General features: G+C 48.6%; 1 protein-coding gene and 1 long non-coding RNA gene across 4 annotated transcripts in view; both read right to left on the bottom strand.

The window, feature by feature from the left end:
• Nucleotides 1-18127, bottom strand: part of Ctdspl (CTD (carboxy-terminal domain, RNA polymerase II, polypeptide A) small phosphatase-like) — a 117584-nt gene extending 99457 nt beyond the window's left edge. Inside the window, exon 1 of one of the 3 annotated variants that reach the window (NM_133710.3) lies at nt 17723-18127. In NM_133710.3, the coding sequence (NP_598471.3) occupies nt 17723-17801 (79 nt within the window). In that variant the 5' untranslated portion in view covers nt 17802-18127. Of the gene's footprint in view, nt 1-14730; nt 14792-17722 lie in introns of those variants that run through there. The other 2 variants (XM_006512262.3, XM_006512263.1) reach the window with 2 other exon arrangements.
• Nucleotides 18128-22838: 4711 nt separating this feature from the next.
• Nucleotides 22839-24052, bottom strand: Gm51696. Its single transcript, XR_003948271.1, has 2 exons — nt 23642-24052; nt 22839-23160 (listed from the first exon to the last, which is right to left on the bottom strand). It is a non-coding gene; the product is annotated as a predicted gene, 51696 (long non-coding RNA).
• Between the last annotated feature and the right edge of the window lie 2431 nt (nt 24053-26483).

Genomic DNA, 26483 nt, shown 5'->3' with positions numbered 1-26483 from the left:
CTCCTTACCAACTGAGCCACCCCTCGCCACAGGATTCTTGAACTTTTATGATAAATTTTAGTGTCTCCCACTTCCCGCATTTGTGGTTCATAAACTCAGTTGAAGAGTGCCAAGAGATAACAGCGAGAATCAAGGAAACAGTTCGGTATACAGAAAACAGACGGAAGAAACCGCACCCTAAAGGGAATGCTGTCTGTCATCTTGGGCGAGCTGAAGAATGTGTCCCATTCGACTTGCCGTGTGACAAAAGTGAGAGGGGGCGTCCCCCAGAGATGTAGCTTTCAAGACAAACATCCGAAGTGTCTGTGGTATTCTCCATTTATGTTTCAAGTTTCCTTTTAACATCAGAGCCAGACAGACTAGTTTTAACTCCTGGCTTTCCTACAGGGTAGTTACGTATCTCCTCTGTGACTCAGTTTCCTCTGCCATACAGTGGACAATACTGATATCCTAAAGTAGTGTCAAATGAGACAGGTTTAGACAGCTTAACTCGTGGCAGTCATGGAGGCAGGGCGTGGCTCTTTGCCCAGCCTTTCCCTAGAGCACCGTGCTTAAGCATCGCAAATAAAATAGCCAGAACCAGTGAGAGGGCTCAGTGGGTAGAGGCATTTGCCATTAAGCCTAATGACCTGACTTAATCCTTGGGACTCAGGGAGTAGAGACCAGTTCCTACAAGCTGTCCTCTGACCTCCACAAATACACCCTCACACACACACCCCACACATGCACATGCAAAATAGTTGTAATCAAAGTTTTCGTAATAAAACAGCTAGGTCTGTTGATATGTGCACCCAGGAGCCTGCTGGGGCTGCACAGGACAGTGTGGCTCAGCAAATGTTTACCAAGCAAGCAATCAGAGCTAATGATAACCATTCGTCCAGGATTCTATGGTTAAATGTTTCTATATTTTGGCAAGTGCCTTTTGCATGCCACTTAACTTCTGTAATGACTCTACAAGGTATTTTCCTCTATAAAATGAAGGCTTAAAGGCTCAACAACAGGGGCTGAGGAGATGCCTCAGTTGGTAAACTGACTTGTGTCTGATGCCCTGAAACCATGGTTTTTGTTTTTTGTTTTTTAAAGCCCAATTTGGTGGTACATACTTGATACTCCAGTGCTGGGAGGGAGGTGGGGACAGGTTGGTCAATGAGCTCATTGAGAGATACTGTCTCAACAAACCAAGGTTGCTGACTCTCCTTTGAGGAGCCTGAACCCTTACTTAAATATGACTGAATTTTTTTTTTTCTGGTCAGCTCTTTTGCTCCTAATCCTTGTGCTTAAGCCTATATTAAAATATCTTTAAGAGGTGGGCGGTGCAAGATGGCTCAGAGGTTAAGAGTGTTGACAGCTCTTCCATAGGTCCCGAGTTCTATTCCCAGCAACCATATGGTGGCTCACAACCATCTGTAATGGGATCTGATGCCCTCTTCTGGTGTGTCTGAAGACAGCTACAGGATACTCATATACATTAAATAAATAATATTAGGAAAAAATAAGAGGTGGGTAGTGGTGGCACATGCCTTTAATCTCAGCACTTGGAAGGCAGAGGCAGGAGGATGCCTACTGTGTAAAACCAAGAAAGTCAAGTCTGGTGGTTCGTGCTGTAACCTCAGGGCCCTGGGAGGCCAAGGCAGGAGAACTGAAGGAGACCAAGGCTGGGCTCTACAGGAAGCTTTGTCTCAACCCTCCATGACTCCAAGGAAGCAAGCAAGCAAGCAAACAAAACCCAGAAAACTAACAAACACACTCAGCATGTGAAACCCCTGGGATCGTTGTGTGCTGTCTGGAATGCGTTGAAAGGCAACACGGAGGTGCCTCAAAACATGCCTTATGGTCTGGCAAATCTACATGGAAGTATGAACCCTGAGCCTCAACGTGAGAATCCGTAGTGAAGTTTACAGCACCATTCAGAAAGCTAAGCCACAAGTGCAGGTGCAGAGTCCATGGACAGATGGAGTGGGATAAGCAAAGGAGCAGGGCAGACAGAGGGATGCCATTCACCTTTAAGACTGAAGGTGGATAATAGTCACAATTTCATCTATACCAGGCATGGATGAAACCTGGAGCTATTCTGTTAAAGAAGACGTTTGGAGCATCACATCACGGAGACAGAAGGCAGAACGGTGGTTACCAGGGGATACGTGAGAGGGAAAATGTCCAGTAATCACTGAATGTACACTTTCAATCTTGCCATATGAAAGAATGATGGGGATGGACAGACAGATGGACGGATGGATGGCTGAGCAACAACATGAATGTGTCTGGCATCAATGATCTGGTTACTTGAAAAGGGTAAAGTTTACATTATGCATGTTTTAATACATAAAAGATTTGTTTATGTGATTTTTATGTGTCTGGGTGTGGTGCCTATCGATGCATCAGGTGAATGCAGTGCCCATAGAGGCCAGAAGAGAGCATGTGATCCACTGGAATCCAGCCAGGACCTCAGAGATGTTAAGTGCTCTGACTGCTGAGCCATTGCTCCAGTCCCTTCGTGCATACATGCATGCTTGTGTGTGTGTGCTCGCACACAAGGGCGTATTTTCTTTAACTACATGTTGCCACCTGGGAAAACAAAAAAAGACATATACAAGGCCCTGGGCTATTCCCCTGCATACTCTGGGTGAAAATATTTGCAAAACATTTTATATTTAAAAGATATCAATAATAAGAAATAAAGCAACCTAGTTGAAAATATTAAAATTAAAACACACAAAAGGACTCTCAGCATCATTAGGAGGTTGGGGCTTAGCCTGGGTGTGGAATATGTGCTTAATATGCAAAGGCCTTGGGTTCTATCTCCGATGCCAACAGAAACAAACAAACAAAAACAAAAATCCCAAAAGCCCAGTGTGATAAGACACCATTAGCCAAGCAAAAGAGATGGCAATATCAAAGGCAGATAAGCAGAATATCAGCAGGGACTGTCAAGTGCCTGCTTGGAATCAAACCGGAAATGCCAGAGAGAATAGCTTGGGGCCAATGGAAAAGTTTATCTCGATAGAGATAGGTGTTTTCCCAGTTCTGTTTGTTAAAACTCACAAAGCTTTGTAAACCTGTATTTCACCAAGAGGGGTGATTTTTATTTTCTGTAAATTTACTTTATACTTGTATCAAATGTAAAATCAAGGACATCAGGTGTGATAGTGCAGCCTGTATCTCCACACTTCCGAAGCCAAGAGAGGCAGGACTGACCGCAAGTTCCAGGCCAGCCGAGGCTATACAGTGAGACCCTGTTTCCAAGAAGAAGAAAGTCCAGAAATCAATCAGGGAAGAGGTTAGGTCTACCATAGTGTTATCATCTCCTGTGGAGTAGAAACCTTAACCCTCAGAGCACGGAGACCTGGGTGAGACCCCACAACCCAAAATTGCTTGTCATCTCAGAACTGGGGAGACAAAGATGGGGCTCACAGCCTGGCCAGTCTAGTTTAACTGATGACAGCCATGATAAGCAAGAAACCCTGTCTCAAAAAGCAAGGTAGTTAGACCAGAGAAAGCATATCTAAGGTTGATCTTTGGTCTCCACGCGCATGCGCACACACACACACACACACACACACACACACACACACACACACACATACACAGCTGTTGCTTAAACATTAGACAGAGTTTACAACAGTACAGATTTTAGGATTGCTTGATGACTGTCATTAAACATACTACTGTAATCAACACGAAAGTGCACATATTCTGTTTCCTGAGGCAGGGAAGGAAGAGACAGTCTTTGGACTCCAAGTCAATGGCTGGGGCTTACTTATGCAAGCCCAGTCCTCAGAACTAACTTACAACAGGCCAAGCATGAAAGCCAAATCTTGGTCAAAATACACGACATGCAGTTTGAAGGACACTGCTCTTTCTTCCTGGCCCTACGAGGTTCCATTTATCAAGGCATGTTGACAAGGTAAAGCGGTTTGTTCTGTGGGATGCTGGAACGTCGCCCCGCGGTCTTTGGTTATGTACCAGTTTTGAAAAGTAAGAATAGCTACAGTCATCGAATGTTCAGCCACTTCTCAATTTTTAAAGTGTTCTACAGTACAGGGATTTGGGAACATTCTGGCAAACAGCCTTAATACAAAGTATAATTACAAAGAAACCTTTCAGTTTTTGACTTGACACAGCTACTCAGAATCAACAAGCACTGTTAGGGCATTACATAATCCTGGGTACCCATAAAGACAGCTTGTTATTGGGCCCCAGCTCGGGGGATTATACCACCAGTGTTTGCTGCTGTGATTCCAGGCATAATGTCTGCACCCCAACCTGGAGCTTTAAGCAGCCCCTAAGTCTTCACTCCTCTACAGGTTAGCCCAGAGCTACAAAGACAAACAGTCTCTTAAGTTCACGTTAAACCACTTAAATATTCCCATTAAAAAAAAAAAAACTATATTGAAGGAGAGGAAAGGCATTCAATGGCAAGGAGGAGAAAAAGTATGTGTGTCTGTGTGTGTGCGGGAGAGTACACGCTCACACCCCTGTGTATGCATGGAGGCCTGAGGCTGACGTGGCGGTGCCTTTTTGCCGTATTCATTGAAGCAGGGCCTCTCACTGCAGTCTGGTTGGACAGTTTGCTCTTGGGATCCGATCTTCACCTTTAGATTGCGAGACTTAGAGGCAAGCCGCCACCCACAACCGGCAGACATGGACTCTGGAGATCAGGACTTTGGTCCTCAAGTTTGTGCAACAAGTGTTTTCCCACTGAGCCAGCCCAAGAAAGGAGATTTATTTTATTTTATTTTATTTTAAAGGTTCTCTCCCTCTCCCTGCTCCCCCCACGCCCACGCCCACGCCCTACTCTGAACTTTAAATGTCTGAGCAAGAATTTAAGACATGGAGAATCAGTTCTAAGGTGTATATTATAATTTTGGTATTTCCTGAGAGAATTTTTTCGTTGCCCTCTTCTGTGGCTGGAAACCGCTCACCAGCCTCGGTACCGTATCTCTTCCAAAACAGTCGTGGACAGATGTGTACAAAGACAGCTGTGTGTGCAGACTCGCAACGGCCAGTTCTTTCCCGTCCATCTGGCTAAACGACCCAGTGACCCATGAGTACTTTCACATGACCCCTCCTCCCTCCCTGCCTGCCGGCCCGCCCCGCAGCAGTCCAAACAGGGAAAGAGCCCTTTGGCTGAGAATTAAAATCTAAGGTGTGCAATCCCTTCTGAGAACCTGATGTGTCAAAGGGGGCTTCCTCCCCATCAGGGCTGTTCCAGCAAATCATCCTGAGGCAATTTCCTGTAGTGCGCAGACCTACTTCAAGGCAGCCTGAGCAGGAGGCAGACTTTTGAAGTCACCGGCCATGTGCACTGAATCCATACATACCGTTCCATGCTTACCCCCCAAAGTGGAAGAGTTTCTTAACTGAGAAATAAAATTACAGCTTGGAGGCTGAACATCCTCACTAACTAAACAGAGAATTAGTTTTTTTTTTTTTTTTTTTTTTTTTTATTTTTTGGTTTTTCGAGACAGGGTTTCTCTGTATAGCCCTGGCTGTCCTGGAACTCACTCTGTAGACCAGGCTGGCCTCGAACTCAGAAATCCACCTGCCTCTGCCTCCCAAGAGCTGGGATTAAAGGCAAGCGCCACCACTGCCCGGCGAGAATTAGTTTTTTAAAAATACACATTTACATTGGGATTCTGTAGGCCTTGGAGCTTAATTTTTATGTGAAGGCCAGAGTTTATGAATTAACCCTTCCAAAGCTGGCCAAATAGCTGGCCTAATGATCTACATTTGATTTTAGACTGAATTCATTCTTATCTTTTGGCTCTTTTTGTTTGTTTGTTTGTTTTTATGGGCAGGGTCTAACTGTGTTGCCCTGGCTGTCCTAGAGCTCACTATGTAGAACAAGGCTGGCCTCAAACTCACAGAGATCCTCCTGCCTCTGCCTCCCAAATGCTGGGACTAAAGGCATGTATCACTATACCCAGCTGCAATTTTATATAAGATATTGGAAGCACTAAGAGAAATTGAATTTTACATTGTTCATTAATGCAACATTGAAATAAATCTTTATTTTTAAAGACAAACATTTGGGGCTGATGAGTGAGATAGATCAGTGATTAGAGCACCACGAGGGTTACCATGCAGGTACTAGGGATCAAAGTCAGGCTATCAGGTTGGTGGAAAGCATCACTATCCACTGAGCCACCTCACCCACCCTTGAAATAAGCCTTTAAAATGGTAATTTTCCAGCTCTAGTCTTTCAAGCGTGTAATATGGTTGGTTGAGGTGGAACACACCATCATCTCAGTGCTGGGCATGAGAATGGCAAGTTCAAAGCCAGCCTGGGCTATATGCAGTGACACCCTGTGTCAGAACCATTACATAATTAAAATTCACTATGAATTTGGCTGAGTCTAAAAGTTGATCGAGGGACTTCTAGGAGAATGTTCTAGATGAACTTCCTTCCCTTCCCATGAAGCACGGTTAAAGCCTCGGGACGAGCACTCGTGCACGCGCGCACACACACACACACACACACACACACTTATCATACACACATATACACACATATCACACTACACACATACCATACACACAGACACACTATACCACATACACATAACCCACACTATACACACGCCATATATATATATATATATATATATATATATATATATATATACACACACACACACGTACATCACACTATGCACATACCATAGATACACCCCACACTACACACATACCATACACACACACACACACACACACACACACACACACATACCATGCACACACCCTGTGTAAATGAAAGTTGAAGGCTACTAACCAAGACCTCTGCTCCCACCAGGAATAACAATCCACATGTCACTAGCCCTGGTGGGGACAAAGAAGGCCGTGGACAGAGCAGGGCTGGTAAGGAGCCCAGAAATGTGAGTGGTGACCACATGACCAGTGAAGACTTCTACCCTGACACAGCAGTAAGACTGGGAAGGTATCCCAGGAGGCGTGGGAAGAGTCAGGGTTTTCAACACCCACGGAGATAATGAGGTCATGCCTTTGTAGCTTATTAAAGACCATGTGGCCACTGAACTCCCTCCCCTGCCCATCAGACATCAGAAGAGGCCAACAGAGAGCACAGGAACAAGGCAGGGCTCCCCTTTTTACTGGAGCCAAGTGGAAGGTTTCAACCAGACCCAGGGAGTCCCCACATAACATGAAGATTCCCAGATTTCAACTGCAATTTCTCTGTCATAGGGAAACCCAGGACATCTCAGAGGGGGTGAAAATGAGCCGTCAGTAGATGTAAACACCAGAGTACGAAGATGATAGGCTTACTTGACAAAGACTTCAAAGCAGCCATAATAAAAATGCCTCCAGGAGCGACCAAAGCACATTGGAAACAACCGGGGTGGGACGGGGGATAGAAAGCCTTAGCGTGAAGAAACTACGCAGGATAGACAGAAACTCAGAATTAAAGGCACAATGGGGTCTGGGAGATAGCTCACCGGGTAAAGCACCTGCCTTCCAAGTGTGAGGACTGGAGCTGAGATGCCCCAGCACCCATGCCATCTCTGGGTGGGCATGGCGACACATTTGCAGTCCCAGTGCACAGTGTAAAGAGCCTCTCCGGAGAAAGATGGCTGCCCACCTTAGAAGAGTTAGTGAGCTGTGGGTTCACGTGAGAGACCCTGGCACTGGGAAACTGAGGGAGATGCCTGATGTCAGCCTCTTGTGCCCATGTGTGCACCACACACACACACACACACACACACACACCCCTAAAGTAAGTGTGATAGAAATACCCCAGTGGAAAGGTTCTACAGCAGAAGGGAGACAACGAAATCAACAGGCTTGAGGAGAGAGAATAATAGCAATCCCCCAACCTGAGCAACAGGAGAATGAAAGGAAAAACCCACCAGGACTACAGAAACTAAAGTAACCTTGGGGATTAGAACTCACTGTTCCTGCAGAGGCCCAGGTTCCGTTTCCAGCATCCACATGGTGGCTCACGATATCCTATATTCCCAGTTCCAGAGGGTCCTATGCCCTCATCTGGACTTCACAGGCATCAGGCACACTTGTGGTGTACACACATACATGCCGGCAAAATACCCATACATATCAAATAAAAATCACTAAATCTTAATTAAAAAACAAAAATAAAAACAAAAGGATCTTGGTGTCACTGGCATCCCAGGAGATAGGACCCGAGGAAATAATGCCTGAAAACTCCCCAAATTTGGCAAGAGACATAATTCCAAGAGCTAAAATGAACTGGAAAGAGACTAATAAAAAGAAATCCACGCCAAGACGCATCGCAGTTAAACTAATGAAAACTAACAATTACACAGCCACTCTGGAAAAAAACGGTTCAGCAGTTTCCTTAAAAACTACACTCAATACTCTTCCCACCGCAGTGCCCTTTGGGTAATCACCCAGCTGAGTCGGAAACACTTGTTTTCGGACACGGTTGTTCCTGGCAGCCTGTTCATCCTGTAGAACTAAGGGGCAATCCTGCTGTCCCTTCAGTAAGTAAACGATAATTAGCTGGTGCACATCCACAGAGTGTGGTGTCATTCGACACTGAAAACAAACGGAGTGGAGGGGACCAGGAAGGCAGCACCTCTATAACGCCTGTACTGCAGGCAGGAAGACCAGAGCTCCATCATCAGAACCCAGATCAAAAGCTGCATTCTTGCAATCCCCAAGTTGGACTGGCAGAGGCAGAGTCCTAGGATTCAAGGGCCAGAACCTAGCCTAACTAACTGGTGAACTCCAGGCCAACATGAGACCCTGTCTCAAAAACAATGTGAACAACTCCTGAAGAGAGACACCTGAGACTGATCTCTGGTCCTCACATCCACCTGCACACACCAGCATGCGTGTGTGCACACAACAGATGTGTATGTGTGTGTTATGCACATGAACACACCACAGAGACCAGAGGACAAGACAGATCCCTTGAAGCTTACGGGCATTTGTGAGCCACCAAAAATGGATACTGGGATCAAAACTCTGGTCCTCCGATAGAACAGTAAGCGCTCTTAACTTCTAAGCCATCTCTCTAGACCCCTAGACCCCAAAATTAATTTTAAACCATGAGAAGACATGAAGGAACCTAAATGCATTTTAACAGAAGAAAGCCAATTTGCAAAGGCTACCTGCCCTGTGACTCCAACCAGATGATCTTCTGAAAAAGGCAAACCTATAGGTAGTTAAAAAAAAGTCAGAGGCTGGGAAGGATGAGTGGCACTGGACCTCTGTAAGGCTGTGAAATCCTTCTGCTAGGCACTATAACGGCGGCGGCGGGCAGGTATCACGACACCTCTATCTAAACTCATAAAACTTATGGTGGCGACAGGGAGCCCTAATGTGTACCACCTGTACTAGTGATAATGAGGAAGTCAACACGGGGCCATGAAACTGTAATCACGGCAGGATGCTGGATATCTATTGACAGTGGGGGAGGAGACTCTGGAGGAGGCTACCCAAGCCGGCACCAGGCTGTCTCAAGCTTTCTGTTCAATGTGGCCGTGAACCACGGAACTGTGTGAAAATGAAAATATCAAAATTTGTGGGGATTGCTACAGCGGTGCTTAGAAGTGTGCGTGGCACTAAACAAATTTATTAGAAGAGAAAAAATATATATATACACACACACACATACACATACACACACATTCATATATCTCGGGACCTCTGAACGTCTTAATAAGGGGGGGGGGGCTCAAACTAAACCAAGAGGCAGGAAGACATTAATAAAACTGAGCAAAGGAAATTAAAAAAAAAATGAAGACCAAGAAAAATTGAGATACCCTTAGCAAGACAGACAACACAGGACCACAAATGATTACTTCTCGCTGTTACTGGTTCTGTACACATCAGGAAGTCAGCAAGGGATTAAACGCTAAGGAAGCTACTCAGTGCTCAGACATTTGTCAGCTTAAGTGAGACGTATCGAATCTCACGAAATCCACTCTCCCCCAGGTCGCCCCAGATGGACAAGATTATTTAAACAGCGCTACAATTACTGGGAGGAAAATCAAACTTGGAGATTTAAAAACTGCCCCAAAGGAATCCCCGGGCCCCCGATGATTTCAGTGGAGAAAGGGAAGAGGGCAGAAAGTTCCCCAACATATTTCCATGAGGTTGATATCCAATCAGGAAGACGACGTCCGTGAAAATAAATAATTAAAACTGCAGATGATGTCACTCGCGGGTAGAGTTTATCAACACACAGAAGAGAACTGCACAGCAGAAACAAACTTTGTTCAAGGACGCCCAGCTGGTTTCTTATTCAGAAGTCAGATGCCCAGTCATGTTAACTAGCATGGTCGTACACGTGTACGCAGAAAAAGCCTAAGGAAAACTTCAGTTATCTATACAACTCAGAGAACCCAGGATGGAAGGGAACTTCACCAACCCCACGAATCAAAAACCTAACAGCTGGTATTATATTTATTGGAGAAAGACGATGGTTTTAGCCTCAGATGGGGAGTTGTCGTGGTCTGAACAAGAAATGTGCTCTACAGTCCCGAGCATTAGCACACTTGGTCCCCAACTGTTTGGGAAGGTTTCCATGGTATCACCTGGCTGGAAGAAGGATGTTATCAGGAGTGGGGGTTGACCTAAAAAGACCTAACCCTACTTCCAGTTGACTGTTTACTTCCTTCGTGATAGCTCTCAGCTTCCGGTTCCTGCCGCCAGGCTTGTGGCTTGCTGCTACACATCCACACCACCAGGGGAACTTATCCTGCTGGAACTAGTAAGCCCAAATAAACCATTTCTCTTGTGGGTTGCCTCCGTCATGGCTTTATCGCGGGAACGGAGGAGTAGTAACAAAGACAGAAGCAAGCAAAGACATTCATCCGTCCCCATCAGTTACTCAATATACTGTTGTTCCAAGTTCTAGTCACTGTGATAAAAAAAGGGAAACATTTTTGAAAAGGAGCGCAGATCTGAAGAAGAAAAGTAAATGTTCTTATTTAATATGACGCCTGATGTCAAAGCTTGCAGGAATCCAAGAAAAATCTCATAGCCAATCTTGAGTTCAACGAAGACACTGGATTCAGGATAAGTATACAGCATTCAGGATAAGTATGTCTGCATGCTAACACGGGCATCCAAATCAAAATTTCTAACTGCTTAAAGAAGAAAGCACAGTACAACATTGGTAGGATTTGTTTACTGAAAATCATTAAACCCTGAGAAGAGTGAGCCCATGCCTGGCTCTTTAAGCCTGGCTCTTTACGTGGGCCGGGGACTGGAACTCCGGCCTCCATGCTCGGGGAGTAAGCGTTCTTCACAGCTGAGGTACCTCCTCAGCCGTTCTTCATCTGAACGTCTCTGTGCCCTTGTTTAATGTCCATTGGGTGTATTTGGGTGGGTTTGTATTTTAGTTCTGTGGCTTACTCCATTCTATTTCTCTGTCTGCACCATTTCATCTTAAACTATACTGAGTTATGTGGCTCCCTATCTATAAGAACATGATGACTGGGACTACGGGGGGATGGCTTGATGGGTAGGAGTGCTTGCTGTACAAGAGTAAGGACCCAAGTTCAAATCCCCAGCACCCACCTAAAGAGCTAGAAGAAGCTGTACACATCTGTAAAGCCAGTGCTATGTGCAGCAGAGCCGTGAGGGTGGCAGGAACTTGGTCACAGCCTGGTTTAGTGAGAGACCAAGTCTCAAGGGAATATGTCAGGGTGACAAAGCAGGACATACCACACACATGCATAGAGAAGATGAAATAGTGTTTAAAAATGACAACTTTGAAAATTCGAGAGGCTCTAGAGAAACAGATGCCTCATAGTTGCTGGTAAGAAAGCAAAACGGGATGTTTACTCAAGGAAATAATAATTTTATTTACTTATCTTTATTTATGGTATAGTTTATACCTTTACACCTAAAATGTGCTTATATACACACAGTGAAGGAAAGATAACTGCAAGCAAAGTCTTCAAATAAGGAAAGAGGGAGGGTGGTCATGGTGGTGCATACCTCTGATCTCAAGCAATTGTGTGTGTGTGGGGGGGGGGTGCACACCTTTGTTTAAAAAAACATATTCACTTGAAACAGTAATTTTAAATAAAAAGTAAATAAACTTGTATCACATGACCCACTACCTGTACTGATATGTGTGTATTTCCCCAAGGAATTTGAGGATTTAAGTTTATATAAAGGGGTCCATGTGTTTATAGTAGCTTTAGTCAAAACACCCCAAATCTTGAAAGGATGAGCAATCAAACCGTGGTGCGTTCACACCCCTGAGCATTACACAGCAATGAAAAAGACAGGATGAGCAATCAAACCGTGATGCGTTCATACCACTGAACATTAAACAACAATGATGAAAAAAAGGTCAAATATAAACTGGAGCAGCAACGGAACGACCACCCAGAATGTCGAACGACTTTCCAGAGAGTCGGATTGTGGGAAAGATCACATTCTGTCTGAGTCTGCCTAGCCAACATGTCTGAAATGACAACGTTCTGGAAACAGAGGACAGACTAGGGGTTGCCAGTCTGCTAAGGAAGGGGGGGGGGGGGGGCGAGGAAGAGAAATGGGTGTGGCTAGAATTTGGAGGAAGAGTATCCCCCCCTCCAGCTCCCCCATAAAGGAACTAAGCCTTCATAGGTCATTATCAACATCTTGGCTATGAAGCCATTCAAAGTCTTGCCAAATGTCCAGACCACCACACCTGGCTCTGTGTGATCTCTTATAAGTACATAACGAATCTACATTTCATCTAATTTTTCATCTAAATGAAAGTTTAAGATGGACATGGAACACACAGTTTAATCCCAGTTCTGGGAGGCAGAGGCAGGGGTCTCTGAGCTTGTGGCCAGCCTGGTCTACATAGTGTTATTCTGAACCTTCTTTCAATCTATCCTGTCATCCGAAATGATTACTGTACTGCTTGTAAATACCTTCTGTTAGCTGCAGTTCTGTCAATACCTCCAAGGCTGGAGGTTCTGAGTTAGGACTAAAAGCTGCTCTTCCAGAGAACGGGGCTCCAGTCCCAGCACCCACATGGCAATACACAACTGTTTGTAACTCCAGCCTCTGTTTGATCCCCTCTTCTGGCCCCAGCATGTGTTGCATGCACACAGTACAGATGCAGACATGCAGGAAAAACACCCATACACATGAAATAAACTTTTAGAAATTTAAAATTATATTTTATAAGAGGCTAGGGACAGCAAACATTTATGAGAAGCAGACTCGGAACTTTGGGCCTGAATATACAATGCCCTGCAGTAATCTCCAGCAAACCTACTGGCTCACAAAAATAAAATAAAAAAAAAATAATAATAAGGTGTTTAACTAGCATTGAAATGTTCTGGGTGTTTCTGCATATTAATTGAGGTTTCTTGGGGTTTGTTTTGTTATTGTACAATTCCTTCAAATTATTTCTCTACAAAGAGCTAAGGGAAATGTCCTTTTTAGTTAAAAAAAAAAAGTTTGTCTCTAAAACACAAGCACATTTTCATCAATGTTGAAACAAAGTGGCCTGTTTCCCTCTCTGCAGCCTTTGCCCCCAAGAGAATCATCCCAGTGCCTTATCTCCTCAAAGATTATTTTTGTATATTTCTGGACATTTATTCAGTTCTGTGTGTTTGATTTTTTTAAAAAATTAAGATAGGGTAGATACTGTTATGCCATTCTTGAAATGTCTCGCTTCGAAATGTCTCTGAGAGTCATGCCTTAGTACAGCTCTGAAAGTCACGTGTATGCATATTCAGATGTAATTTGACTCGTGTGTCCCAATGGTCTGGTAGCATTCTTTCTGCAAGGATGACAGCACACTGTCCAACCTCATCTGCCCATTGACACGGGATGGGATGGCTGGGAATGTTGCTATGCCATGTGGTTGGCAGTGACAACCCTGCACCGGCTGTGAGTGCAAACGAGGTGACTCTGTAACAGAAACTTGGAGGGGTAGCTTAGTGCTCTGAAGACGCGGCTAATGCTGGGATTGATGGCACCACACTTGCTCCTTCTGTTTCCGGTCTTCTTCCTACAGGGGCTAGCCATGCTGGGGAGCTAATGTCCACGATTTTACCTGAGGCTGGGGGAGGCCATGTGACCCAGTTCTGGCCAATTAAACATGAACAAAAGTTTACTGAGCCGTCCCTGGGAATGGTCTGCTTTCTAGGTATGAGGGAGAAACATGCCCGACTCTGTCTCCTTTCCCGCCGTGAGGATGACTAGGGAGACTAGAGAGGTTTCAGACAGGATGCAGCATGGGGGTGGGAGAGCCAAGAGAACTGCTGGTCTAACAAACATCGGGGCAGTTCAAGGAGAGCCACAGCAGTCAATCTCCAGGAGCCTGGCTCAGGCTGCATGAAGCCTGCTTTTCTGATACTTGCAGCCAAAAGTATCAGCTCACGCATTAAGTACTAAATTACTCTTTAGAACGCTTGCACTCCTGGGGATGGAGAGATGGATAAATGGTTAAGAACACTGACTGTTCCTAGAAAGACCTGGGGTTCAGTTCCAGCACCCATATGGTGGTTCACAACCATCTGTAACCCCAGTTCCAGGGAACCAAACACCCTCTTCTGGCCTCTACAGGTACCAGGCACATACATGAGACATGCCGGCAAAACACCCATACACATGAAATAAAAATAAATAAATCCTAACAACACGAAAAGTTTGTACTATTTCTTTTTATCTTCTCCCAAGTCTACTGGGAGGACCCATTTTCCAAACATCTGTCCGCTTTGGACACCGGAAGTCACTGAAGTGCTTAGAAGTGACATGGGAATGGTAACTCACAGACTCAGAAGTCGTTCCGTTTTCCTCTTCTAGGACTTTCTGGTTCCCATCTCTGGTCTCTTTTCCTAAGGGCTGTGTGAGAGCAAGGCAGGAACAGTTCACTGCGGGGGACTGTTCTCTGTAGCCTCACACTATCAATCCAATCAAACACAGCTGGAAGCAATAAGCCAGAGCCACAGGCTAATGACAGTGACACTCGTCTCTGAGCCACCGGTGTGCCTCCACACATGCTGCGTAGAGAGGGAATTCAGCATCGGACTTCTTCCGTAAACCTATAAAGTGTATGGAGTGACTCGCTGGTACATGGGGAGGAGTCCTCCCTGTTCCTATTTCATCTCTCATCTCTCCCATCCAACCCAGCATCTCTCACCCCTCTCATCCAACCCAGGAGCGGCCACCGCTGTTCCCATTTTACAGAGTAAATAATGAAAGCAAACATTTTAAGACCATCAATCTCTTCCTTGCCACGAACACTTCCAAACATGGCAGGCCCAATACTTAATAACCAAATGATTGTCGTAATTTAAGTTATGCAGAATGCATTCTGCCTATCTGAAGATATCGGCACACTTAAGCTAGGGACACTGCTGAACCGGCACACTTAAGCTAGGGACACTGCTGAACCTGTTCGGTGGTTTATTATTCTAAAGAAGCTGTTTCAACATTTGATTCTCAGAAATAGGCATGAAGGTGGGAGGCACATGTGTTGGAGTGAGGTGGTGGGAGCTGGGGGGGGGGGGAAACGTGATCAACATATAGTTCATATTTGTTTGGCTATCAAAGCACACACACTTATAAACAAACATAAAATTGACCATCTATTATTTTGTTATACTACGACGGATCAAGATTATATTAACTTTTTGGAGTAAAAAAAAAAATCTTAGGTAAAGTGGGACTTTAGTGCTTTTACTAGCCAAGCACCCCACCCTAGGACAGGAGGCAAGGAATTACCCTACTCTGTTAACAAGTAACCAATCTGACACTGAAAACAAACAAAGCAGGCTGTTAAAGATATGAAAAGCCCGTCCCAAAAGGCAATGTCAGCAAGCTGTGCAGAGCAAGCGCCTCCAGTCACAAGCACAGGGTTTGGCTCTCCCACAGACCTATTCTGACTCAGGAATCGGATCAGTCAGGGGACCCGGGGAGCTCGCAAAATGGCCCACTCCCGAGGTGAGGTGGGGGCAGCAAGAGGAACCAGGTCCTGACGAGTATCCACTAGCTTCTTGTCACACCTCTTCCAAGAACCAGGGTTTTGATCACATAAAGCCCACAGTGCAGAGGAATGCTGGGTTCTCCACGCTTTCTTGAAGTTTGCTTCCAAGACCCTGTGAGGGCACATGTCCAGTGAGGGCCTCAGTAGCTCAGGCCCTCATGGTGGGAAGGCCAGACCAGAGAGGTGCTCCTCACTTAGGCCCCAGGAAGGTGTGAAAGTCACTCCATGCCCTCCTGCAGGTTTGAAAAGCTCATTTATAAGGTATAGACAATTTCTGGGGAAGAGTTGGAATTCTTGATTTTGCATTTAGAAACCAGTCTGTAGGGCAGGTGGTGTTTACAGATTATGGAGTGAAAGCAGGTGGCAAATCCCCACCTGAGGGGACCTGGGGAAAGTCCTGAGCCTTCCTGCTGGGCATGCCCAAGGGGTCCAGGGCAGGCAGTGGTAGTGGACCGCTCCTCCCATCCTCATTCTACCTCAATCCCCAGAGGGTGCACAAACACAGAGGGTGGAGGCCAATGGAAAGAAACGTGACTCTTCCAGTGTCTGCTGTGGCCAGCCCAGGGCTGGAGGGGACAAGCAGGTCCTTTGGGAGTGGAGGGGGGCTTATATGTGTGTGCTACACATGGTAGAGGGACTGTGAAGCAAGAGTCAGTTGCCAGAGCAAACCAAACCAGACTGGTTGGCTCTTCAAAACAGTCTGTCCAACCAGCAGGACACAGTGACTCCGGGCACTTGTGTGAAGACGTCAGTTCTCTGAGGGGTCAACATACCAAGAAAGAGCAAAAAGTAAACAGGGGAAGGGACGGGGCTGGAATAGACCCCAAACAAACCAGATGCAGGCAGCATGGCATTGCCTGGTTAGCCCCTGACCAACTACCCCAAAGGGGACAGCTCTAACGCACTAAGCCACTAAGCGTTTGCCAAGTGCTGCGTAGAGCTCCCCCCACCCACAAGAGGCCGGAGATGCCAGGCGGTGGAGTTCCTGACAGGCTGGTTGGTGGCTGGGAGACAAGCTAAAAAGGAAGTGTGCATATGTGCTTGTGTGTATGTGTGTGTGGTGTTGTGGGGACGGCGCTGCTCCTCGCCTCTCTCCTCCACTTGCACAACCAACTAAATATTTTCAAGACATGGCCTCTCTGTGTTATGCACAAACAGGCACAAGCATGTGTGCACTTGTGTACACAGGATCTTGGTCAAAGCCAGATATGCACATACACCCAAACAGCAAAGAGACACAGTACATTCTGACAGTAGGATAGCGTAGGCATACATTCATACACTCTCTCTCTCTCACACAACTCCATCAGGAGTGAACACACACACACACAAGGTCCACACGCTCAGGCTCTGCACACCGATCACCACCTCTCAGTCAGAGGCATACAGACCTCCACATTAAGTCCACAAACTCACAGCCTGTCAGGAACACACACAATCTGCTAAAAGCATTCACGCCCTTATAATCTCTCAGTTGGCCTGCGCGTACACATAGGTGTGCACACAACCTGTCTCACGCACTGCATGCACACTTAAAACAGCTCTGTGCAGTGCACACATCCGATCCCAACTTCTCAGCCGCTCATGCACACTCACACGAGCTCAGCTGGCACAGGCACCCTCCCAGCCTCCCTCTGCTCCAGGCGCACCCCACACCCACGCACCCTCCTGGCCCGGTACACCCCTCCCCCACGCCCGTGCGGGCGCACACCGAGAACTCCGGCGACGCCGGGTGCACTCACGCCCCCCGCGGCAGCTGCCCGTGCCCCTCCTCACCTTTTTCGCCCGCGACGGGCGACCGGGCCTCATCCTCCTTGGGGTTGGTCACCTGGGTGATGATGGCCGGACCGTCCATGGGTGCGCGCCGCGCCGGCCGCCCGCAGGCCCGGCCCCCCGCAGGCTAGGCGCGGGGGGCGCGCGGGGGCGCGGCGTAGGGGGCGCGCAGGGGCGCGGCGCGGTGGGGCGCTCGCCGCCGCCCGGCCCCGCGCTCCGAGAGAGGCGGCCGGGGCCCGCGCCCCAGCTCCCGCCGTCGCCGCCGCCGCTGGGCTGAAGCGGCCGCCGCCTCGTCAGCATGAACCCCGGAGCCGCGCCCGGGAGAGCCGCGCTCGGGGAGGCGGAGCGGGAGGCCCGGCGCCGCGGGAAGCGCGAGCAGGCGACGGAGAGAAGGAGCGAGCGCGGAGCTAGGGCGGGAGGGCGGGAGAGAGGGAGCGCGAGGGGGAGGGAAGGAGGAAAGCGAGGAGGGCGGGCGGGTGGGTGTGTCCCGGCCCGAGGACTGGCCTCCACCGCCGCCGGCGCTGCCCGCCCGCCCGCCGTCCGCCGCCCGCCGGGGAGAGGGGTGCGGGGCCGAGTCGGGGGGCACAGCGTGCGGGGTGTGGTCTGGGGCGGTGGCGCGCGCGTGCGGGGCACAGAGGGCCTCGGGGTAGGTGGGAGGGTGCGGCGGAGCCTGGGAGATAGAGCAAGCTCAGCGATCGAGGTGTGGGCCGCGCGGCGCGGAATGGAAGCGCGGGGAGTGCTCGGCGGAAGCCCGGGGTGCAGCGGGATCGCCGGCTGAGGCCCGGGGAGGTTTATTCACCCCGAGTCCAGGTACCGTGGGAGAAGATTGCAGTCGGTAGTGGGTTCCGGGTGAGGGACGTCCTGACGCTCAAACTGGGAATGGAGGGTTCCGCAGGGGAGCAGGGAGCGAGGCTGCATCGGGGTTCGGGCATAGAGTTGGGGTAATGTAGAGCTAGGCTGTGAGGTGAGCCATAGGGGATGCTGGGCCTGGGGGTGAGGAGGCGATGAGAGGTGCGCGGAGAGTCTGCAGACCGGGCTCACACTGTGTAGTCCGCATAAGCAGCCCGGGCGAGAGTCGGTGTGCAGAACAGTGCGTCCTCGAGGCTAGACCTCTTGGCACATGAGACTGTGGGCACCTCGGCGAGGGGTTCAGCCACTTAAAGACAGAAAAGAGGCTGTAGGTGGCTGATGGAGTGGAAAGGGGCCTGTAGGAGCAGAGCTGGGCCAGGACTCGAGTACATGAGCATCGGGCTGCTGTCAGGTCTGGGGTGACAGCCAAAGCTGGGTGTGAGCAGGTGCCCATCAGCTTCGGAGGGTCTGAGCATTTCGGCACCCGCACGCACCTTCTTGCTCCAACTTGCAGGCCCCACTTGCAGCCCTGTCAACCGGTGGGCGGGGGCAGTGCTGAAGGGGGCGGGCCGCGGGCGCTCGCGCGCGCTCCTCACCAATTACCGCTGTGTGGGCGGAGCTGAAGCTCGTGACTGACAGACGGGCTGGAGAAGACAATCTAACTCCGCCCATTCGCCAGTTTGCGCGCGCACTTGCCCCCTACTCCCCTACCCGCCTCTCCCCGGGTGGCTTTCAAGAGGGGAGGCCTGCTGGGACTTCCTTACTTTTCCACGCCGGTGCGATCCCGGCGCTGGCACCATTCAAGCCGCGTGTTCACCGATGAGCGTCTACAAAGTTGGAAAGAAACTTCCAGAAGCGCCTCTGGTAGACGCGAGCCCGCAGACGGGTGAAATCTATGGAGCCTCACTGTTGGAGACTGCCCCCCCCCCCCGCCCCGAAACAGGAGGGAGGCATGTCTGCAGAGGAGCTGCTGTTTACGAGAATTAGGCAAGAAGTTAACATTTTGTTCCCAAACCCAAGACCTCAAGTGGCATCCTGGTACTGCTGTACGTGGAGAAGGCGTCCCAGCTGCCCTTAGGGTGCACTCACCCAGGAATATCTGCTCTTCCCGAAGCACCTTAGGGATCCCCAGAATATCCAGGGGCAACCAAACCACGAAGCTCGAAGTGTCCGTTTGATTAGGAACGCAAGCTGTACCAAGTAGCCCACCCGCCAGCCAGGGCATGGCCTCTCTCTCTAAGGTCCAGACTCATTAAAGTCCAGTGGCACCGGAGCTTCACCTTGTCTCAACTTGTCTAATGCCTGTCACACGTTCTGAGGATATGCCTGGCATAGCCAGACTCACCTGGTCACGTGTTTAAACTCTGGATTCCTTTGCCTAAGAGAAGGGGGTGGGAGTACTTCCAAGGACTGTTCCTGTGGGAAAAGGGCTACCACGGGAACGGTTTTCAGACACTGACTCTCCTGCTCTGCTTTTTCAGTCGCTGCGATGCCCTGGGACTCTCCAGTAACAATTCTTGCCTCCCCCCCCCCCCCCCGCACCCTCTACCTTTCTAAGCTTCCTGAAATCACCGCTAATCTGCCAGCCAACTCCGCCCATTCACCCTTCCTTTTTATGAAAATATAAATTTATACATATTTCATATATGTATACACTATATTTTGATCAGTTCATCCGTCAGCCCCACTCAGCAGCAGCCACATGACATCTCCTGCCTAGTATCATGTTCTCTTTGATAATTATTTGTTTCTTTGACGTACTAATTACAATTAGCCTGAACACATAGAGATGGGGTCATTCATTGAGCCATGGGCAACTCAACAGTGGCCATACTTATGACTCTTGCCTCAGTAGATGCCAACTGCCAGTAGTAGGTCCTTTAGCTGGGGGTGGAACCGCCGCAGCCCCTCCCCATTCCTTGTTGGAAATATCACCTGTTCTGGTCTTGTGCAGGCAACCACAGCTGCTGTGGCACAGCACTTCTGCCTCCTTTTCTACATATTCCCTGAGCCTCCAAAGGGAGGTTGATGTAGGGCTGAGCACGCACAGTTGGTTAGTTGTTCCTCTCTCTCTCTCTCTCTCTCTCTCTCTCTCCACACACACACACACACACACACACACACACACACACACACACACACGTATATATGATAAATTTAAGTGTTAAACAGTAGCAGCTAGCAGCTACATCCAAACAAATGTGAGCAAATGCTCTTGGCCTTGGAAGGGAAAGACCTGAGAGTGACAAACACTTGAGAGATGACAAAAGATAGAATAGATACATTTGGCTGTCTCTGTCCATTTAGCAAGCATTTCTTGAGTGCCTTATCTTTGCTAGGATAAGGATGGGTTAGAAGGTTGGGTAGAAGTCTGTTTCCCATACACACCGCCATCACATAGTACTCTTGGACCACTGATTTTTTTTTTTTTATATATAAAAGCAGCTTTAGAGCCTGGCCTGGTATTGTACACCTTTAGCCTCAGTGGCTCTGACCCTACCAAGAGCATTGGCTTTAATTGTATAGTTTATATGGCAATCCACGCATATCATCAGAAAAGCTATTTTATTTTAGTATATATGATTATTACTCATCCTCTGGAGTCATATCAAATTTAAAAATGCCTCACCAACTTATTTCCCTCTTTATCTAATTGTAAAGTAGACTATCACTCATATCTGCTGCTGGGATCTTGTATATAATCTAAATATTTTATGAAGTGAGCCTCAGGCTTTCAGACCTGTGGCTGCCATTCATGAATCATAGGCCACCGGTGGCTGGCTGTCATCGATCTTTCTCTTCTCTTCTCTTCTCTTCTCTTCTCTTCTCTTCTCTTCTCTTCTCTTCTCTTCTCTTCTCGTCTTTTCCCCTCCCCTTCCTCCTCCTCCTCTTCCTCCTCCTCCTCCTTCTTTTTTAAAGATAGAACCTCAAGATATAGCCTGACTGGCCTGGAACTTCTTGTGTAGATGAGGCTGCCTGGCACTTACAGAGATTCTCCTGCCTCTGTCTCCCAAGTGCTGAGATTGAAGGTGTACACCAGGCGTATTTAAATACAATTCCTTAAACTGGAAACTAGTTGGAAAGACTGAAAAAGACAAAATGAACAGGGCAATGGAAAAATAGAGAAAACTACTACTTGAGAGAGAGAGAGAGAGAGAGAGAGAGAGAGAGAGAGAATGGGATGAAGGATCAGAGATTAAATAGCAAGACAAATGAAGCTAGAGCTGGTGACATCAGCCCTGAGAGGCCACACATTGCCGCAGATAGGAAGACGTGAAAAGCATGGGTAAGGGCAGCCAGCCTTGCTGGGAAGGGCCCTGAGGTACATTGTACTCCAGTGAGTGGCAGTGAGCTCTTAGTATGTGTGAGAGTAGACATGAGGGAGGAGCACAGGCTTTGAGACCAGGTCCGGTGATGCATGGGGTTCAGGTCAAGCAGAGCCTTATAAAGCAGGGGACCCTTTATAGAAGGAAGGAGTGTGGAATGAGTGGCTGTATGGCTACAAGATCCCTGCCAGCTAACAGTTGGTCGGGAGCAATGCAAAAGATAGAGGGACCCGTCCAGAAAGGATTTGGTGGCTGTGGGGACAGAGAGGACTGAGAAGACTCCCGATGCACTGTGGAGAGAGAGTGGACAAGTCTTGCCTACTGGTTGTTGGGCTGAGGAGTGAGAGATGAGCAAGGAAGAAATGGCCTCCCAGCCTGGAGCCTGGGTGCTCGAGACAAGGGTGGAAACCTGTGGGAGAAGGGCTGCTCTGGCCCTCCCAGCCTGCTCTCCACCCTTGAATCTCTGCTCCAGGCTATTTCTTGGTGCTGTGTCCCTTCGGGTTTGTGTGTGTGTGTGTGTGTGTGTGTGTGTGTGTGTGTGTGTGTGTGTGTGTGTTCCATGCCTTCAAGGTCTCTGGTACCTTCCTTCCTCTAACTTTCCCTTTTAGGAGCCCAGCCTAAAGGTGGCAATTCTCTTGTTGGAGAAAGAGGAAGTAGTTTCTGGACAGAGAGAGAGACACTCGTGGTGAATGCACCATAGAGCCTGCCCTTGGGGATTTGTCTCTCTGGGACACTAGGACTTGGGTGAGATTTCTCTCGCAAACATCCCTTCTCTCATAGTGGGTACCAGAAAGTCCCAAGGAGCCCCACTCCAGCCTAGGCAGACCACACCATGCCTCACCTACACTATACCTCTGTGCTTTAATATGGAAGGCTTAGGCCTAACGAAGCAGGCAAAACACTCAAAGGAGGCTCACGGCATAGTAGACAAAGCAGAGGGATAATTACTGATGGCCCAGAGAAGAGCTGGTTTATTCTGTAGGGAGTCCTCACAGAATGATTGCCCAGAGTCGTCTTTGAGGCTTTAGTCTTCTGAGTGAGTGGACTTCTGCCTCCAGTGTGCACAGAGAAGGCTGGGTAGTGATGGAGGAAGAGGGCCCAGAAGGCCAGGCTGCACCAGCACTTCAACCTGTGAGTAAACTGGAGCACTGATGACTTCTTCTTTAAGGTTTATTTTTAATATACGTGCATGGATGTTTTTACCTGTATGTCGTCTGTCCAGGTGCCGTGTGTATCCGAGGAGGCCAGAAGAGGGCGTCAGATCCCCTGGAACAGGAGATAGTTGTGGGCCTCCATGTGGGTGCTGGGGTCGAAACTTGGGCCCTCTGGAAGAGCAGCCAGTGCTCTTAACCAGCTCCCACTCACGGATAACTCTTTGCAAAAGGAAGCAGCATCTCTTAGCTAGAGCATGTCTGTGGGTTGACAGAAGAACTCAAGCCAGCTTTAGCAACGTTAGGGAGTCTGCTAGCTTACATAACCAAAGCCAAAGCATGGGTACGTGCTTGAGATCGGGACATGACGTCATCCCTAATGAGATTGGGGCATGACGTCATCCCCAAGGGGTCAACAGCTCACCCTCACCAGCGATCTATCCACTCATGAAGACCCGCTATTCTCATCACACAGATTCTTCCCCTTGAATACGGTGTCCAGGGGCTCTCAAGCCATCCACACTCTGCATACATCCCCAGGGATGCCCTCTACCTGACCTCAGGCAGGGGGTGCTTGCATACTGTATGCTTCCTACCAATAAAGACACTGATGCCCAAGAATAAAGTCCCAGAAATGGGTCAGTGGTCCAGCAGGTGCAGCCTGCCCCCTGGTGGCTGAACATTGTGAGTTCCTTGCCGTGTCAAGCTGGGTGTGGCTCTTCCAACTACCAGCTCCTTAGGGCTAGCTCAGCCAGAGAGGGTCCAGCCTTGTTTCTATTCCATCCAGCTGCTGTGATTAATAGAAGAGTCCTTGGGAATGTAGGGGTCTGGGGAGGACAGAGAACAGGATCCAGAGTGACGTGTTCTGTTGGCATCCAGTCTCAGGAAGACATCCACCAGAGTGGATGGTGGCCACTGGCAAAGAAGAAAAAGGCAGCCAGGCTGATGAACACGGGGGCTGGCAGGGGATTTGGTATAAAGCCGTTCAGGAAGTGTTTTCAAACCTGGGAACATTCCAAGTATATCTAGAAAGCAGAGGAGGGTATACCCTTTCCCACACTACCTCCAAAATCCCAGATATTCTCTACCAGAGAACTTGGGTACAAGAACGGGCTACTTGAAAACCAAGAGTCAGGGGAGGATGTAGCCCCACCCTGACCCCCTATTATGATGGAATAGCTCCTGAGCAAAGTAAGCAACCCCCATGTGCCCTCAACCCAGCAGTGGCTTTGAGTCCTAAAAGATCAAGGAGGCCCAAGCTGATTTCACAACTGGAACCCTTTGAGGTGGGACCTCATACGTTGTGCTCTCCGCCCTCGCCCCACACAAACGCTGGGTTGTCCCAGGCTACTGATGAAAAGTAGCCGCACATACACAGCCTTATTCGTGTGGTTTGGGGTATCTGTGTGCATGTGTGGCCCTCGCTGGGAAGACTGCTGCCTTCTCCAGTCACTCACTCACCATGGGCTTTGACAGGAGGCTGCCCGTGGTAACTGCCTGCTGGCATCATTCCCATGGGCGGGGCCCCAGCCAGGCTGGTCTGGTTGGCACATGCAGCCACATGCTCAGCTGTACACAGGCTCATATACATGCCAGGGCACCAGGCACACGTGATGAGACTATCTGCCCAGCTGGTTTTTCTACGTTGGCACTGCCTGTTCTTCACTGTCTTCCCTACCTGGGCTCCCACGTGTCTGCCAGGACAGTGCTCGAAACTCCTCCTGCTCCCTTTGAACCCAGCTGTCTGGGTCTCAGATTCAATTCGTGGGTGAGACTAGGTCTCTACTTCATTTCTGCTTGGCGCAGCAGTTTCCTCGGAGGCCTGCGTAGAAAGGCTGAGGCTGCTGGCTTCCTCTCTCATATGTGTTCATGCCTCATTAATCGCTCCAGCACGCATGCTCATATACTGCTGCGCTCACTGTCAACGGCCCCGTGCGTGCATTGCTAACCTTGATTCTTAGGTGAGGCTCCCGATCCCAGCAAGCGGTCACTGTTGGCCCTGTTTGGTGCAGGTACTCCATTGCCTTGGGAGGAGGCCCTCCCTGTAATCCGCACCTGAGAGCAGGCTGGCTAGGGTGGATGGAGAGGAGGTGGGTGAGGACTTGGGGGGACAGATAAATAAGTGATTTCCTATCTCTCAATCTTGCTTCCCTAAGCAAGAATGTCCAGACAGTGGTCCGTAGCCCAGAACCTGCTCAAAGTAATACAACACCGAAGAGAATTCCCGTCCTGGCCTGAGCTTTGAGATGGGAACAAAGAAGTTAAGTTTATGGAAATTCTGGAACCATTAAAATATATTTGCAAAATACGGAATCAAAATATTTTGGGAGAAATGAAAATTCTAACCAGCCTGATTTGGCTAGACCGTAAGAGTTCCCCAAACACAACTCTTTTTTTTTTTTTTTTTTTTTCTTTTCCCCAAGACAGGGTTTCTCTGTATAACCCTGGCTGTCCTGGAACTCACTCTGTAGACCAGGTTGTCCTTAAACTCACAGAGGTTTTCCTGGCTCTGCGCCCAGAGTGCTGGTACTAAAGGTGTGAGCCACCACCTCCCGGCCCCCAAACTCATTTTCCTGTGTGCTGTGTCTGTGAGTCCTTGGTGGGGTGAGTCTCCCTTAGCCGCAGGGAGGGTCCCGTAAGTGAAGAACCAGCATGAGAGGCCTCAAGCAGGGGGGCCTCTACCTGTTTAAGGGTTCACAGGAGCCCATCGCAATCACCATGTGGGGGAAATCCACCACCTGGTGGGTCTCAGAGTGACTAGGTTCCTCAGCCCATTCTAGAAATGGAGCCACAGGCCTGGGGATCACTCCAGACCACAGCGGGTTCCTTTGGATAAAGTCATTTGTCACAAATATGGTGCCTCTGCACTTCCTGTTTCTGATTTTCTTTGAGTATGCCCCTCACCCAGCCCTCCTGCAAGCAACCGCACACTTTCTACTTCAAACTCTGGAAAGACAGAGAGAGAGAGAGACAGAGACAGAGACAGAGAGACAGACACACACACATACACACACAGAGAGAGAGACAGAGAGAGACACAGAGAGAGAGAGAGAGACAGACAGACAGACAGAGAGAGACAGAGAGAAAGAGAGACAGACAGACAGACAGACAGAGACAGAGAGAGAGAGAGAGGAAGAAAGAGAGAGAGAGGGAAACAGAGAGACACACACAAAGAGAGAAGAGAGTTGATCACTCTGGCTTAGTTCATGACACTGACAAGTTAAAATCATATAGATAATTATTCCAAATCTTAGTGCCTTTAAAACAGAAAGCAAGAGGATGGTGGTGGGCCAGGGGTTAAAAGCACTGGCTGCTCTTCCGGAAGACCCAGTTTCTGTTCCCAGCTCCCATATGTCTATATGTCCCATATGTCCCAGCTCACAACTCTCTATAAATCCAGTTGCAGGGGATCTGATAGCTTCTTCTGGCCTCCACTGG

The sequence above is a fragment of the Mus musculus genome, chromosome 9 (assembly GCF_000001635.26).
Source record: "Mus musculus strain C57BL/6J chromosome 9, GRCm38.p6 C57BL/6J".
NCBI classification, from domain to species: Eukaryota; Metazoa; Chordata; class Mammalia; order Rodentia; family Muridae; genus Mus; species Mus musculus.
This window is presented reverse-complemented; position numbering and strand designations above follow the sequence as displayed.